This window comes from Hippocampus guttulatus, chromosome 16 (genome assembly GCF_054856545.1).
Source record: "Hippocampus guttulatus isolate MCC_2025c chromosome 16, RoL_Hgut_1.0, whole genome shotgun sequence".
NCBI classification, from domain to species: Eukaryota; Metazoa; Chordata; class Actinopteri; order Syngnathiformes; family Syngnathidae; genus Hippocampus; species Hippocampus guttulatus.
In genome coordinates, this window is record NC_141276.1 from 934487 (window position 1) to 950970 (window position 16484).

A 16484-nucleotide genomic window follows, 5' to 3' on the forward strand; every position below is an offset into this window, starting at 1 on the left:
GTCATTCGAATGATTATTATTATTATTATTATCAACTCTGATGTAGTGTCAGCAGGAAGCGTTTTTGTTCTTGGACTTTGCTTGTTGCTTTGACATCGCGGGATCCACTCGTTCTCATTCTCCTTCTTTTTCCTCTGTATAAATAGCCCTTCCGCCTCCCTGCCAGCTTTGTCCCCCGCTTTGATGCGGTCGTTCCCGCTCCACCTGTCCCCGCATTTGTCCCGTGAGGTCAGCCCACTGTTCCGCTTAATCCCAACGGGCCGCTCATCTCGCCGTCGCCTAATCCGCCCGTGGCCGTCGGCCCTGACCGCAAACGCGAGGCCGCTCGCGGCTATTTTGGAGCCCCCACTTCCAACGCTCCATCATAGGTCGTTGAATGCGTGTGCGTCGAGCGCGCGCGCATTGTCCGCCCCCCCCCCCCCCCCCCCCCTCCGTCGGCCCTCTGCTATAAATCTCGCCTTCTTTGCACGCCCGTCACACTCCTGCCCGTGTGCGTCCTGCCGGCCGCGCGTCTTCATACAGGTCTGTCTGACGTACAGTTGGCCCATATTTTTGATTTTCTTCTCGGGTCACGAGCTAATCGTCGGCTAGCTGTTCATTTATTTGTTATCTGGTCGATGTTTCTTTGTTATGAGTGCGACGAAACGGCGGATCTGCGTCCGATGTCGTGAGGTCAGATGGAAGTGGGAAGTGTGAGAGCTGCCGAAGGGTTTCCGGTTGGTGTTTGCCATCAAGCTACGGTGGGGCGAGCCCATTTCAAGATTTGAAAACAAATAGGAGGATCTTAAAAAGAACAAAAAATGTCGAGGGAGCCAGTGAAGGGATGCTCGAGTGAGATGAAAGAAGCCGGCACCAATTAGCCGCTCCAATTTCAAATCGCTGCCCAGTTTCGTAGCCAAGCTGGAGACCGTTGGCTCGGTGCCCCCCCCCCCCCCCCCCCGAGTGCCGCAGGCGCCCTTCTCACTCTGCCCATCTTCACCTACCAGCCCGTGTCAGATGTCATTTTCAGTTGTTTGTCTTTTTTTGGGGGGGATGTCGCGGGCGCTGAAAAATTCAAATGGTCTCCGGGACGCAGTTTGGACCCCCCCCCCCCCCGATTCAGAACGCGCGGGCCGCGAGCGAAGCGGCTTTCTTTCATGTTTCAACGAGGCCGCCACGAAGGCATGGAGAGAGTGTATTTCGGGACAAAAGCGTGAGCAACGGCGCAAAGAAGGGAAGAGTAACTGGACCTCTCTTTGTTGAAGCTTTTGTCACATTCCCACCTGTTGTTCCTCCATCAGTCCTCCCAGCATCCTTTGCCAGGGAGGTGTCAGCGCACCCCCTCTGCGTCCCGCCATTGTTTTATGTCACTGCCGCGGCAGCTCGGGGGATACGATTTAGAGCCAGAAGCATCTCGGCGTGTATTATCTGGCTGTGTATTTATAGGCATTTACATCCAGGAGACAAAAAGGGAGGCTGCGGCCACCAAGAGTCTCGCATTCTAAATCTGGATCTGCGCGGTGGAAACACTTGGCCCGTGTGTTCGCCCGGTCCGGTCTTCAACCTTCGAACCTCAATTTCATGTCATTCGTTTTCCATTTGCCGTCGTGAGAAGGACCAGATTCCCCCCCCCCCCCCCCCCCCCCCAGCCCCACGAAATGGTGAAAAGGCCTTGGTGACGACCAACCCCGTGGGAAGCTCGGAGCCGCCGTGACCCGACTTACAAACAAAATGTACCGCGCAGAGCTTGCTGAGCAACTCGACCGATCGGTACTTGCGTGGTTTCTCGTGGTCTCCGAACGCGTCTGGTAAAGGGAGCGTGAAATTGTCTCTCCCGGACGCGTGTGGCTCCTGCTTCATTCACGATCTTGTGTTTCTTGCAGCAGCCATGTCTGACATCGAAGAGGAGTACGAGTGAGTAGCCCTTCGCTCGGTCTCGAGCAACAGCAGCGACAATTGCATCTGATTTATTTTCTCTCTCTCTCCGCTCTTTGTCCAGGGACCAGGCGGAGGAAGGTAAGGACGGCGCAGGATCTGTTCCTAAGAGTTGATCAAAAGCATCAAAGTCTGCGCGCAATCTGCGTCTTTCCCTGCCAGAGGTGGAAGAGGAGGAGGAGGAGGAATATGAGCGGCAGCATGAGCATGAGGAAGAGGAGCAACACGTCTATGAGGATGAAACAGGTAAAAAAAAAAAAAAGCGCACGTCGAGTCACCGGCGGCGGCTAACGACGCTCCGATACTCGGTGACTGAGCTTTAGTCCTTTTTTGTCCCCAATGTCGGTCGGTACTCTCTTGACCATTCTTGCTCACCACATTTTCCTCCCTCTTTTCAACAGAGGAGGAACGTCCCAAACCAAAGTAGGTCTGCTTTTTTTGATCTTTCTTTGACTCTGTTTTGCTGACGCATGAGAGCCGTTTTTGCAGACGCGCGCAACCCGCTGAAGGAGGTTTCTTTCTTTTTTTTTTACTTCATTAGAAGTCAATGTTTTTTTTTTTCATGCTGATAAATCGTCTGAGAGGATGAACATTTTCTAAGTCAGGGGGAGAAACAAATCAGAAGGCTTTTGAGCTTCAGTGAATCCAGGACAGTTTTTCTGTGTTGAAAGAGAAGTCCAAGGTCCCTCGGTGCCATTTTCTTCACTGCAGGGTTTAAAAAAAAAAAAAAATTCTCTAAATCCAAAAGGTGGTTGAAACAAGTGCTTCTGGTCTACTTTTGTTTTCTTCAAATGCTTTAATGTTGAGGGGAAAAAAAAATTCCAGAAGAAACGGCAGGAAACTGGCAAAAGTTGCCGGTCTTGAACATATCAAATAGGCTTGAGATTGATTCAAGGGCGCCCGAATCCCTCTGACCGAGTTCGGGTTCGTTCCCGCACTGGTGATATCTTTTCGGACGCTCCCCTTCACCTCTCCACGGATTTCCTCTTTCCCGTTGGTTATCGTATTTTCAAAAGCAACACCACTGACCTCAACTTATTCCTTGCAGCCGATTCAGTTTTTGTGTTTTCTTCTTTCCTTTAGACCACTGGTGCCTCAAATCGCCCCGCCAAAGATTCCCGAAGGAGATCGAGTTGACTTTGATGTGAGACAGTTTGATGAAACTTTTCTTTTGGACCCGCCTTGTGCTTGTTATTGAAAAGTCAGAAACGAGTGCAAAAGCGCCAATAGGTGTCAGTTTGAATTCGACGGTGAAACAAAGTCGAACCTCTGCGAAGTCACTCCAAAGCCTTTTGCTTCGCCAGGACATCCACAGGAAGCGAATGGAAAAAGACATGCTGGAGCTGCACACGCTGATCGACGTCCACTTTGAACAAAGGAAGAAGGATGAGGAGGAGCTGATTGGGCTCAAGGACCGAATCGTAAGTCAACACCAACATCGGTTTTGATGAAAACCTGCTCCGAACGCTAAAACCGCATTCTTTCATTATGATCCATTTTGAGGGCTAAAAAAAAAAAAGAGAGAATCATTCTCCCGCCATAGTCACCGTGCAATATTTTTTTACTGTAATTGAAGAGACGGACGATAACATTTAAACGGATTGTTTTTTCTTCTCCCCCCCCCCCCCCTCCTCCTCCATCAGGAACGTCGTCGGTCAGAGCGTGCAGAAATCCAAAGAGTCCGAGCAGAGAGGGAGAAGGACAGACAGAACAAGATTGCGGTAAAGCACACACACACACACCCTCGCATAGCATAACTTGTTGTGGTGGTGTGAGCCAAGAGGGACAGCCGAAGGAGCAAAGAGCTCTTGAGTTTCCACAAGCCCGTGTTTACGCTGAACAAAATAACAGCCGCTTAGCACGCAGTACACCCGATCGAGGTCCATGACAAAAAAAAAATCTAACAAGTGTACTCCAGAAGTACAAAAGATGACCAACCCACACAACAAATCAAAAAAAGGCGCCACCGTGTGGTCTGATCCCAGACTGCAATAACGGACCGTTAACGAGACACACAAAAACAACTCTATCATTAAAAAAAAAAAAAAAAGGAGACTCTGTTTTGTTTCTGGGCAGTTGTTGTTTTGTGGGAGAGGAAAAAAAAGACCTGTTGAAGGCAGTCAAACTTCACCACGTCGCCCATATTTTTTTTCAATCTGTTTTTAATCATCAAATATGCACCGGATTGTCTGCTGTAATTGTTCTGATGATTGCAATTACAACATGCGGGAGTTTCCTTCACGGCGATGTCGCTCTTTATCCGCCAGGAGGAGCGTCAGCGCAAAGAGGAGGAGGAAGCCAAGAAAAAGGCCGACGATGAAGCCAAGAAGAAGAAAGTGCTCTCCGGCATGGGGGCCAACTTTGGAGGCTTCCTGGCCAAGGTCTCGATACCGCCACCGGCGGGAAGGACATAAGGAGACGGACGCGGGCCGACTGAGCTTGTGCGTGTGTTGTGTCCGTCCCAGACCGACTTGAGGAAGGGCAAGCGTATGACCGGCCGAGAGGTCAAGAAGAAGACCCTGGCCGACCGGCGTCAGCCGCTCGCCATCGACAGCATGAGAGAGGACTCCCTCAGGTGACTTTTCTTTCTCATTCATTCAGCCGTCACTCGTCGATCGCAACAGACGAGCCAGCGTTCGCGCCGGGATTCGCGGTGACCGTTCGGCCTTCGCTGAATCTTCATCTTCAAAATATGCACTGCGATGTCTTGTTGAGGCGGAGAACGAAACACGTTCCTCAATACCGGATAGCGGATATCACGGGAGATCGGCGCAAAAGTCCGAGCGCCATTAGCAAGCTATCGTGGCGCAAAACGTTCCCTCTGAAACCTCACGCACGTTTTCCCCTTCGTGTTCCCAAAAAGACAACGAGCCCAGGAGTTGTGGAACTGGATCTACCAGCTGGAGTCTGAAAAATTCGACTACATGGAGCATATAAAGCACCAGAAATACGAGGTGAGCGGATTTGAAATGGATTTCTGTCGTCAAAAGGCGAGAAATGATTTGCCCCAATGTACCTGAAACCTCTATCGTGTCACAGAAAAAAAGTTTAAAAGGGCACGCAAAAGCTTTTTTGCCCCAAGTGTCTTAAAAATGTGTTTGACATTCTTTGGCCCATGTCACAAAAGACGGTCTCCAAACCCACAGAGGTGCGAGGAGAACATGCAAAGGCCGGAGCTGGAATGAAACCCTGTTTTCTTTCCTTTCTGTATGAGAATGTTATCGCTTTGCATGAGTTCTGATTCTGACCTTGTTTTTATTTGCTCCGCCACGTGCAGATTATCGTGCTGCTCAACAGAATCCAACACGCTCAGAAATTGTGAGTGCTGACTGACTTTGTTTTGACACAATGGAGTTATGTCTGGGCATTTTTCCGATCTCTTTCTATTACAAACTTTCCTGTGTGCGTTGCAGTAAAAAGGGGCACGGGAAGGGGAAGGTGGGTGGCCGCTGGAAGTAGGAGTTAAGAACCGTCAATCCGAACCAAAGTTTTCCCCATCGTGGTAAGAAGTGCAAGAGCAGGAATCTTCAATCTGTACTAGCGCTGTGGCTTCTCTGTGCGTGAGACAGATTGTTTTGGGGGGGGGTTTCATAAGGTTATTATAATAAAACATGCTCTCTGTGAGTTGGCATCTTTGTATTTATTTCCTCGGCAAAGGGGGTTTTGTTGTGAAGTCAATTAATATAGCAGCAATTAACAGCAAAAGGCACTTTACATGATTCGGTAATGAGCATGCAGAAAGGCAATGGGCGCAGAGTGCTTCCAATTTGGCCAGTCCGTGCACAGAAATCAGGAGCCGCCGGGAATTGCGTCCCGCCGCCGCTTCGCCGTCCACCGAATAAGAGCCCTCAGTCTCCATGTGCAGGTTCGGTGTTGGGAGTTTGAGGGTTAGTGTTGGGGGGTAGAGGGGTAGGATTGGGTTTAGGGTTGGAGGGTTGGAGTTAGTGTCGGAATAGAGGTTTAGGGCTAGAGGTTAGAGTTTCAAGTGTTAGAGGGTTACAGTTTGGGTTCGAGGGTTATGGTTAGGCGTAGCGTTAGGGCTTTCGGGTTAGAGGGTTGGGGTTAGGTGTGAGGGTTGAAGGGTTTGGGTTCGAGGGTTAGGCTTACAGTGTTGGGGTAAGAAGGTTAGGGTTCGGTTTGGGGTTCAGGCATTGAACCAGCCAAAGAGGCTAATGCGGCTTGCGAGCCGCAAGTTGGCCACCACTGCACGAACCACACGCCTACCAGGAAGGTCATGTACACCCTACGTTGTCCCGATGTAAGACCTGTTCTTTCCAAATACGAGACCATGAATGGGAATGCTTTTTTTGGCGGTAAGTATTTTTTAAGTATAGGAAGGCGACCATGTATAGTAAGGCGTTTTTAGCCGAAAAAAACAACCATGTATAGTAAGGCGTTTTTTGCCGAAAAAAAACACCATGTATAGTAAGGCGTTTTTAGCCAAAAAAACGACCATGTATAGTAAGGGTTTTTTTGACGAAAAAAACGACCATGTATAGTAAGGCGTTTGTAGCCGAAAAAAACAACCATGTATAGTAAGGCGTTTTTAGCCCAAAAAAACGACCATGTATAGTAAGGCGTTTTTTGACGAAAAAAACGACCATGTATAGTAAGGCGTTTGTAGCCGAAAAAAACAACCATGTATAGTAAGGCGTTTTTAGCCCAAAAAAACGACCATGTATAGTAAGGCGTTTTTTGACGAAAAAAACGACCATGTATAGTAAGGGTTTTTTTGACGAAAAAAACGACCATGTATAGTAAGGCGTTTGTAGCCGAAAAAAACAACCATGTATAGTAAGGCGTTTTTAGCCCAAAAAAACGACCATGTATAGTAAGGCGTTTTTTGACGAAAAAAACGACCATGTATAGTAAGGCGTTTTTAGCCCAAAAAAACGACCATGTATAGTAAGGCGTTTTTAGACGAAAAAACACGACCATGTATAGTAAGGCGTTTTTAGCCAAAAAAACGACCATGTATAGTAAGGGTTTTTTTGACGAAAAAAACGACCATGTATAGTAAGGCGTTTTTTGACGAAAAAAACGACCATGTATAGTAAGGCGTTTTTAGCCCAAAAAAACGACCATGTATAGTAAGGGGTTTTTTGACGAAAAAAACCACCATGTATAGTAAGGCGTTTTTAGACGAAAAAAACGACCATGTATAGTAAGGCGTTTTTTGACGAAAAAAACGACCATGTATAGTAAGGCGTTTTTAGCCCAAAAAAACGACCATGTATAGTAAGGGGTTTTTTGACGAAAAAAACGACCATGTATAGTAAGGCGTTTTTAGCCGAAAAAAACAACCATGTATAGTAAGGCGTTTTTAGCCGGGAAAAAAACGACCATGTATAGTAAGGCGTTTTTTGCCGAAAAGAAAGACCATGTATAGTAAGGTGTTTTTAGCCGAAAAAAACGACCATGTATAGTCAGGTGTTTTTTGACGAAAAAAACGACCATGTATAGTAAGGCGTTTTTAGCCGAAAAAAACAACCATGTATAGTAAGGCGTTTTTAGCCGGGAAAAAAACGACCATGTAGAGTAAGGCGTTTTTAGACGAAAAAAAACGACCATGTATAGTAAGGCGTTTTTTGACGAAAAAAACGACCATGTATAGTAAGGCGTTTTTAGCCGAAAAGAAAGACCATGTATAGTAAGGCGTTTTTTGCCGAAAAAAACGACCATGTATAGTAAGGCGTTTTTTGCCGAAAAAAACGACCATGTATAGTAAGGCGTTTTTTGCCGAAAAGAAAGACCATGTATAGTAAGGTATTTTTAGCCGAAAAAAACGACCATGTATAGTCAGGCGTTTTTTGACGAAAAAAACGACCATGTATAGTAAGGCGTTTTTTGCCGAAAAAAACGACCATGTATAGTAAGGCCTTTTTAGCTGAAAAAAAACGACCATGTATAGTAAGGCGTTTTTAGCCGAAAAAAACGACCATGTATAGTAAGGCGTTTGTAGCCGAAAAAAACGACCATGTATAGTAAGGCGTTTTTAGCCGAAAAAAGCGACCATGTATAGTAAGGCGTTTTTTGCAGAAAAAACGACCATGTATAGTAAGGCGTTTTTAGCCGAAAAAAACGACCATGTATAGTAAGGCGTTTTTTGACGAAAAAAACGACCATGTATAGTAAGGCGTTTTTAGCCGAAAAAAACAACCATGTATAGTAAGGCGTTTTTAGCCGGAAAAAAAACGACCATGTAGAGTAAGGCGTTTTTAGACGAAAAAAAACGACCATGTATAGTAAGGCGTTTTTAGACGAAAAAAAACGACCATGTATAGTAAGGCGTTTTTAAACGAAAAAAACGACCATGTATAGTAAGGCGTTTTTAGCCGAAAAAAACGACCATGTATAGTAAGGCGTTTTTAGCCGAAAAAAACGACCATGTATAGTAAGGCGTTTTTTGACGAAAAAAACGACCATGTATAGTAAGGCGTTTTTAGCCGAAAAGAAAGACCATGTATAGTAAGGCGTTTTTTGCCGAAAAAAACGACCATGTATAGTAAGGCGTTTTTTGCCGAAAAAAACGACCATGTATAGTAAGGCGTTTTTTGCCGAAAAGAAAGACCATGTATAGTAAGGTATTTTTAGCCGAAAAAAACGACCATGTATAGTCAGGCGTTTTTTGACGAAAAAAACGACCATGTATAGTAAGGCGTTTTTAGCCAAAAAAAAAACAACCATGTATAGTAAGGCGTTTTTAGCCGAAAAAAACGACCATGTATAGTAAGGCGTTTTTAGCCCAAAAAAAACGACCATGTATAGTAAGGCGTTTTTAGCCGAAAAAAACGACCATGTATAGTAAGGCGTTTGTAGCCGAAAAAAACGACCATGTATAGTAAGGCGTTTTTAGCCGAAAAAAGCGACCATGTATAGTAAGGCGTTTTTTGCAGAAAAAACGACCATGTATAGTAAGGCGTTTTTTGACGAAAAAAACGACCATGTATAGTAAGGCGTTTTTAGCCGAAAAAAACGACCATGTATAATAGTAAGGCGTTTTTTGCGAAAAAAAGCGACCATGTATAGTAAGGCATTTTTTGCCGAAAAAAACGACCATTTCTTTTCTTTTGTTTCTTTTCGGCAAAAAACGCCTTACTATACATGGTCGTTTTTTTTTCGGCTAAAAACGCCTTACTATACATGGTCGTTTTTTTCGTCTAAAAACGCCTTACTATACATGGTCGTTTTTTTTTCGGCTAAAAACGCCTTACTATACATGGTCGTTTTTTTTTTCGGCTAAAAACGCCTTACTACACATGGTCGTTTTTTTCGTCTAAAAACGCCTTACTATACATGGTGTTTCTTTTCGGCTAAAAACGCCTTACTATACATGGTCGTTTTTTTCGTCTAAAAACGCCTTACTATACATGGTCGTTTTTTTCAGCTAAAAACGCCTTACTATACATGGTGTTTCTTTTCGGCAAAAAACGCCTTACTATACATGGTCGTTTTTTTCGGCTAAAAACGCCTTACTATACATGGTGTTTCTTTTCGGCAAAAAACGCTTTACCCTACATGGTCGTTTTTTTCGGCTAAAAACGCCTTATTAAAATAAGTTAACAGTCGAACCATCAAAATTGTACAGTATATTTCTCGACATATCGTCATACACTAAAGCCTATCAGTTGCTTTTAAACGGCCTTGTCAGTAGCCTCCCTAATCATCCTGTGCCACCGCCGTTTAATTCCCACCTCACATGTTTGGCTGACCGCGTGAGACAAGGACTAAAGAGGGCCCTCTGCTAATCCCATCTTTCAACCCCCCGCAGCAAACCGCTCGCGACTAATTCCGCAGACCCATCTGTCACCAAATTGTCTGAAATATTCCATTTATTTGCATACCACATGACACGTACACACACAATCACAGTCCTTTTCAAATAGAGAGAAACACTCAGCAATTGAACTGAAAACATTTGAAACTAAAGTCGCTGACGATGTAGTGGTCCACTCGCCTGACTTGTGAGCGGGCAGCGTGGGATCGGTGGGTAAATATAAGGGAAATCATACATAATACAACCTGAGGATATGACCTTGCACCAATGCAGGAGAGCATTCAGTTCTCGGAACACCTCTGCTTCCTCTCATTGGCTTTTTTTTTTTAACAACACAGGAAGGTTTTCTCTTCTGCAAGCAAAAATGCAGCGACAACTCATTTGCAAAGACCTTGCTTTTCTTTACAACAGAGTATAATCAAAATGTACATCACAATACTACACTGGTCGGCTCAGACGTGTCTGTGGAACGCATCACAATAAATTGCTTTTTGTTTTGGTTGCATCATGACAAAATGTGGGAAAGTTCAAGGGGTGGGAATATTTTTGCAAGCCCGTAGATGAATACGTTGGGGCCCTATTTTCATGAACATTGTCAATCCTGGGGGAGGTCTTGGCGCCGGGCACATCTGCGCACCACAGGTGGCTTAGAACGGTTTGAGATATTTCGAGAATGAGCACAGCCTGGCGGATCTGCAGGTGGGAAGGCTGCACCACTGTGGGAGCGCCGACTTAGGTCGCCGCCAGTCAAGGCGACTTCGCTCATTCCCTTTAAATGCGGCGCCGGTATTTAGACGTGGTCCGCGTAGGTGTAAATTTAGCTCAACTTTCTGGCAGCAGATTGTCAAGCGAATCTCCGAGGGCACTTGCTCGCTGCGGCAGAATGCGCGTAGAGCGGTTCTGCCAACTTGGCAAACCCCGCGCAAAAATCAGGACCCGCCGGCATTTGCGTCCACGAAAATAGAGCCCTCAAGTGTCCGTGTGCAGTTTTGTTTAGCGGATGGGAGCCTTGAGAGCAGCGTCAACCTCCTCCTCCGGCTGCAAGACGTGCCACTGAGCCACCGGACGTCGGGGATTGGCCAACATGTCGGACCAGTGGCGCAGCCCCACGCCAGAAGCGCCGTAGCCGATCCAGCACTTGCCGATGGGGTCGTTACTTCCCAGTTTGTCGTAGTCGTACACCGTGATGATCACCTGCACTTTCTGTGTGGGGGTTGAAGACAGAAAAGACAATGCCTCAAGAAAACATTTTGGTCGGTGACACGGTTGTCAACCCGGCAGATAATATCCATCTATGCATCCATTTTTTAAATCTGCTTCTCCCCACAAGGGTCGCGGGCTTGCGGCAGCCTATCCCAGCAGAAATGTGAACGTTTAAATCAATCAGGTACACGCATCGCACCCCAATTCATTCAAGCTCTTGTCCTAATATTGGTTGGTCGGTTGGCTGACCCACCTGGATCTGGGAGAAGGGGATCTCAAAGCTGAAGCTCTCATTGAAGTATGGATTCAGGGTGTTTTGTTTCACCGATGTCTTTTTCTTCTTCAGCCGCTTTCCATTGTGCTGAAGAACCACTTTAACAAACGGATCTGTGGACGAGAGCAAAACAATCGGTGACGCTGTTGATTTCCACCTCGACGACCCTGTGTCTGAGATATTTTTGTTTCTCCGTACTGCTGGAGCCTACGCCGGCTGTCTTCGGGCAGGAGGCGGGGGGGGACACACTCTCAACTAGCCAATCGTGGGGCACAAACAACCAGTCGCGGACAATTTCGAGTGTTCCATTAAACCTGTCATGCATGCTTCTGGAACGTGGGAGCAAACCGGAGAACCCGGAGAAAACCCACGCAGGCACGGGGGGGGGGGAATGCGAACTCCACGCAGGAAGGCCGGGGCCAGAATGGGACCCGCAACCTCTGCACTGTGAAGCCAACGTGCTTACCAATCGTCCACCGTGCCATTTTTAGCGATGTCGTGTTTTTTGTGACGTAGAAAAGGGAGCGTTGGGTTTTGGGGTCAAAGGTTAAGGGTTAGAGGTTAAGGGTGAGGGGTTCGGCTTAGAAGGTTGGGGTTCGGGGGTTAGGGAATTAAGGTGTGAGGGGGTTAGGGTTAGGCAATGAGGATTAGAGGTTAGGGTTAGGGGGGTGCGCTCACCAGACAGTCCTCCAACGTCCATCTTTTTCAGGTTCTTGGCTTCCATGATGTTGACAGTTAGCTTGCCTGCAGTCGGGACGTAGCGGAGGGAAATGCAGATGTCTCCAAGCTTCTCTTGCTTTATTTGGAACAACAACAACAAAAGCCTTCATTCATTTCAACGACATTTATCTTTGGGCTGTGGTTGTTTCCGCCCTTACTATTTTAAGCATGCACGCATAGAAAATGATTCATAGCCTGTGTGACGTTGACACTGATTTATTGCGGGTATGATTTGCATACTTTGGACGGTCGGTGTACACAAACCTTGGAGCAGGTTTACAAAAGAGCGACTTTTTTTGTGAAATGACTTTCGTTTACTTTCGAAACGGTGGGCCAGTTTTAGGTGATCGGTATTTTTCGGGCTGTCCAAATTTCTGCACAAGCGTGAAAAGAGCCAAAGTCACCTCCTCTTTCTCTCCTCCAATCAGATCCCTCCATTCGTGGATGGGCTGGCCGAGGTCCACGGTGTTCATGGGAATCTTGATCTCGCCGATGACGTCGTGTTTGCCGAAGCGGTCAAAATCGAACACCTGGAGCACCAGCGTCTGACCGCCCAACTCTGTGTAGGGTATCTGGACGGGGGAGGGGGGGGGGGGGGGCGAGAAGAGAGACTTTCGAAAAAGGACATCGACAACATGAACGCACCGCACCGCCAATGGCGCACCTTGAAGATGAAAGTCTCATTGAAAACAGGACAGAGGTTCTTGCGCTGGACTTTGGTCTCAAATTTTTTCTTCTTGTCCGGCAGCATGTAGACTTTAACGTAGGGGTCCGAAGTCCCGCCCATGTCCATGGCTGCCAGGTCCTGAGCCTGCAGGATGCCTACTATCAGCTGGGAGGAAAAAAAAGTCCGAAGGTTACAGACGGGGACGCGCGTCCAAGTGCGATGCAAGATCTCGGGTTACTGCACCTGGTTATCGGTGAAGTTATAATCCAAAGTGTACTCCAGTTTGCCAAAGTTTTCTTTCTCCTCCTCCTCTTTGCCTTCCTCTCCTTCCTAGAAGAACCACAGGGAGGCAAGTCGCTTGTATTTCAGTCATCAAACATTTCTGTCGCTCTTGCCGCGCAATGACAAACGTGTGATCATCTGCAAATAAACGTTGTTACTCCTGACAGCAGAAACGATGAAGGTCATTTTGAATGAAGGAGCGGTATTGCTACCACGTCAACGGGGAAGGCGACTTTTCCCACCTTCTTTTCGTCTCCCTCCTCTCCTTCCGTTTCCTTCTTCTTGCGTCCTCGCCCAGCCTTCCTTTCTCTGACTTTCTTGGGCTTCTTGCCCTTGTTGAAGCATTTCTTGTAGATGCAGAATCCCATACAGGCAACCAGCGTGAGGACGACCACCACAATGGCACCCACTGCCCACATGGGCACTTGAAAAAAAGGAAGGAGGGAAGGTTCAGTGCCAATACGGGAGGATGCTGGCTAGTCCCAAACTGAGGCCCATTTGCCTGAAGCGCTGTTTTAGCTGTCAAATGGAAATGCGACCACAAATCACTAGTAAGACAATTCTTTTTTTTCTTTTTTTTCAAGAATATGAGACACCGGAAAAATGAATGTCAGCACAGGGAGAAATGGAAACTCCACAGACTCGTGTCTGAGATTCCGAGCTCTTAGCCTGTGAGGCAGATGCGCAAACCGTTGTGTCACCGTGCTGCCGACTTTGATGCAGATCGACAAATAATGCCGTCATTTACATTTTCACATTGTTTGTTGTTGTCGTCCCACCCAATATACAGGACTGATTCAAATGTCTGAAGAACACGCCAAAACGTCTGCGACTACAAAAACAACAGAATGTTGTGGGCTACCCAATTCGCATTTGTATGGAAAACAAATGCAACTTTGCTTAAAGGGGCCATATCATGCTAAATCAACTGGGGGGGGGGGGTTATTTTGTTTTTAGCAGCGTATAGTCACGTTAAAATGCTAATGCTCTCACCAAAAACAGCCCCAAAGGCATTGTCCCCCCCCCCCCCCCCGATTCACATGGCTTTACGATGTCAGGAAAGGGGCGCGGCAGCCACTCCGTTTGCGCAAAAGGTTAGAATCATATTCTTACAATTGACTGCGGAAGGCTTAAAATAGCATGATGCAGGCCCCTTTAAAAAAAAGTATTGAACGGAATGGTACTTACTGCTGAGTTTATGATCTACAGGAGAGCACAGTGGTCAGATGACAATGAGAAGAGAAAGAAAAAAAAGAGACAACAAATGGAAAGTGAGATGATGCAAGACGGATGGACGATGATACGGCGGCCGTTTCTAATACTTGTAGGGGCATTTGGGGCGCTGTCCATTTGTGCGTTCGCTTACTCGGCAAGTGCGTGAGCTCGTTGAAGAACTTGTTCTTCATGCTTGCAAACTGATGATTGGAATGGTGAGAGGGGGGCGGGGGCGGCGGGGGCTCCCTGCTTTCTTCCTCCGCTGCCCTGCGGGACCGCGCCCCGGCCACGCTGAGCAACCGCGACATTGCTCTGTGGAAACACAATTGACACGTTGCCCGATGAGAGTGGACACAAAAACGGGAGGCGGGAGAAGTGCGGAACCAAACGCGTTCACAAAAACACTGACAGAGGTCCTCTGGGAAAACCAAATCAATAACACTAACAAAGGCCCGAAAGCCCCCATAAACCAAACAGCTATGACAGCAGCTGCGTCCTACTCGTTTTTTTTGTCGCGGGCCACGTTGTAGTTACGGTTTTCCTCGGAGGGCCGTTATGAATTTTGGGAAACCATATAAATGTTTCATCCCTTCCACATATTACATACACGGCGCGCGACAAATGGATCAATAACTATTTTTACAAGCAGAAGTAAATAATAATGACTGTTATTGCGGATGACAGATGACAATTTGAAATTTGGGTTGAGACTTTAGCAAGCATCCTGGAACTTGACATGCTGAATTTGCTTTCGCGGGCCACATAAAAGTGTGTGGCGGGCCAGATCTGGCCCCCGGGCCTTGACTTTGACACCTGTGTGTTACAGGGTGGAATGTATTCCATTCTAGAATAGTCTGTGTGTTGAGCCCTCACACCATTCAATGTCACTCTCAATAATGAGTCACAGTCGACATCCCAGCGTGTCCCTGTGCAGCAGTGTAACGAGATTAAGTAGCTGCGGTAATCCCAAAATCCCCGGCTTGAAACAAATTAAATGCCATTTTGTTTGTTTGTCTTCTCTGGCAGTCTCCTCCTCCCCATTTGGGCTTTTCCCCCTCACTATGTCCCATGAATCCTTCCCCCTGGTGACCAATCACAAAGAATGGCCTCATCGCTTACACGTCAAATTTGAACATTCCGTCATGACATCTGACGCGCATCTCTCGCAATTGCAGAGGGGATTAGATGCGCGCACGTGAGTGTGTTGGGATTGCGCCACAATCCTGTTCGCTACGAGGCCAAAATGTTCAATTGTATTTATTGATGGCGTGCTCAAAGGTAATACTGTGTATTTGTGAGAGGTCTTCCTTTTCCAATTGACATCAGGCTCGAAGAGCGTCGCGGCTTCCTGCAAGCCACTTCAACTAATCTGGTGCACTTTGAAAGACGTCCTTCCATGTGTGTCCAGTCTCGTGTTTTTCCTCGCGCTCGGTTGATGAATGAACCCAATTGAGTAAAATCCCAAATGAATCATGGAAGACAACATGAAGACACATAAACTGGACAGTAAATCCCGGAGCTGGTGGGTTCTGAAATCATTTCCCTCCATGGGGACTCAATAAACGGAACAAATATCATATGCATTTTCTTGTAGCGATCACCAATTCGGTTTTCTTCATGTGAAGGATTTTTTTGTGTGCGTTTGAACGGCAATTTGCTGTTTATTGGTATCGACGACGTCATGTCTAGTTCCCCCAAATGACTATAAATATAAATATGACTCACCTATCTTTGTCTCAGTCCTGCTGTTGCTTTTATGAGGATGCATCCAAATGGATGGCGCTCCGATCCAACAGTGTTTGCTCAAGAGAAGTGCTCGCCCGCAACTCTCTCTCCCCCCCTCTCCTTTTATTTTAATCTCATCATTATCCCTCACTGCCAACTACTTACGGGCCACACTGCGCAACACGTTTGGTCTTAAGGCTCTAATTTCAAGTCGGATGCCGGAGCAAAAAAAAAAAATGAAATCAAGGAAATCCCAACCTTTTGACCGACTCGTTGAAGAGGAGCAACTGCAGGCCGTCTCTCGTCTTCAACCGCGCGCACAATGCCAGCTGACCGTGCCGCCGGGGTCATCGTCTGCAGAATTCGCGTTCATCTAAAACAAAAAAGTCATCATCATAATACATTAAACATCATTCATCACAGACCGTGATTATTGAAGGTATTGCTGCGCGCGGAAGACAAAAGCAATTGTTTCGCTAGTCAAAGAGTTTAGGTGGTAAACGGAAAGGTCACTAATGATTCTGTTCAGACCAGTAGATGTCCATGATTGTGCGCCACTGCTCAAATGGCACGCGACCATATGGGAAATGCATCTTCCCGGTCGAGTTTCTCTTTGGCAGACGCGAACCCTGACCTCGGGCCACCGACAGAGAATAAGGCAAATGTCGCCCACGATGCGGTGACGTGCAAAAGTGACGACAAAGGTA

At 46.8% G+C, this 16484-nt stretch overlaps 2 protein-coding genes across 6 annotated transcripts; one reads left to right on the forward strand and one right to left on the reverse strand.

The window, feature by feature from the left end:
• Positions 1-119: 119 nt before the first annotated feature.
• On the forward strand, positions 120-5538 carry tnnt1 (troponin T type 1 (skeletal, slow)). Of its 3 annotated transcripts, none has more exons than XM_086133430.1 (13): positions 120-522; positions 1863-1893; positions 1979-1995; positions 2077-2160; positions 2316-2337; positions 2998-3058; positions 3219-3335; positions 3558-3635; positions 4182-4295; positions 4380-4489; positions 4778-4868; positions 5192-5232; positions 5328-5538. In XM_086133430.1, exons 2-13 carry the CDS (start codon positions 1868-1870, stop codon positions 5371-5373), a joined length of 807 nt encoding a protein of 268 aa, XP_085989556.1. In that variant the 5' UTR covers positions 120-522; positions 1863-1867; the 3' UTR covers positions 5374-5538. The 3 variants fall into 3 exon arrangements, with proteins under 3 accessions (XP_085989556.1, XP_085989557.1, XP_085989559.1); XM_086133431.1 differs by having other exon boundaries at positions 483-522; positions 1866-1893; XM_086133433.1 differs by lacking the exon at positions 120-522 and adding an exon at positions 1628-1787.
• A 4190-nt stretch (positions 5539-9728) lies between these two features.
• Positions 9729-16164, reverse strand: syt5a (synaptotagmin Va). 3 transcript variants are annotated; one of them, XM_086132712.1, is made up of 10 exons: positions 16036-16164; positions 14204-14364; positions 14026-14040; positions 13080-13261; positions 12799-12885; positions 12553-12720; positions 12293-12460; positions 11847-11964; positions 11148-11281; positions 9729-10894 (listed from the first exon to the last, which is right to left on the reverse strand). In XM_086132712.1, the coding sequence occupies exons 2-10, from the start codon at positions 14358-14360 to the stop codon at positions 10685-10687; spliced, it is 1239 nt and encodes a 412-aa protein (XP_085988838.1). In that variant the 5' UTR covers positions 14361-14364; positions 16036-16164; the 3' UTR covers positions 9729-10684. The 3 variants fall into 3 exon arrangements, with proteins under 3 accessions (XP_085988838.1, XP_085988837.1, XP_085988839.1); XM_086132711.1 differs by lacking the exon at positions 16036-16164 and adding an exon at positions 15778-15911; XM_086132713.1 differs by lacking the exon at positions 16036-16164 and having other exon boundaries at positions 14160-14278.
• Between the last annotated feature and the right edge of the window lie 320 nt (positions 16165-16484).

Excerpts from the sequence above, each read along its gene's own strand:
- tnnt1 (XM_086133430.1), top strand. The coding sequence starts at position 1,868 with ATGTCTGACATCGAAGAGGAGTACGA. Across the intron at positions 2,161-2,315 it reads CGTCTATGAGGATGAAACAG|AGGAGGAACGTCCCAAACCA; the intron begins GTAAAAAAAAAA and ends TCTTTTCAACAG. Across the intron at positions 2,338-2,997 it reads GAGGAACGTCCCAAACCAAA|ACCACTGGTGCCTCAAATCG; the intron begins GTAGGTCTGCTT and ends TCTTTCCTTTAG.
- syt5a (XM_086132712.1), bottom strand. The coding sequence starts at position 14,360 with ATGTCGCGGTTGCTCAGCGTGGCCGGGGCGCGGTCCCGCAGGGCAGCG. Across the intron at positions 12,461-12,552 it reads ATGAGACTTTCATCTTCAAG|ATACCCTACACAGAGTTGGG; the intron begins GTGCGCCATTGG and ends TCCCCCGTCCAG. Across the intron at positions 11,282-11,846 it reads GGACGTTGGAGGACTGTCTG|ATCCGTTTGTTAAAGTGGTT; the intron begins GTGAGCGCACCC and ends TCTCGTCCACAG.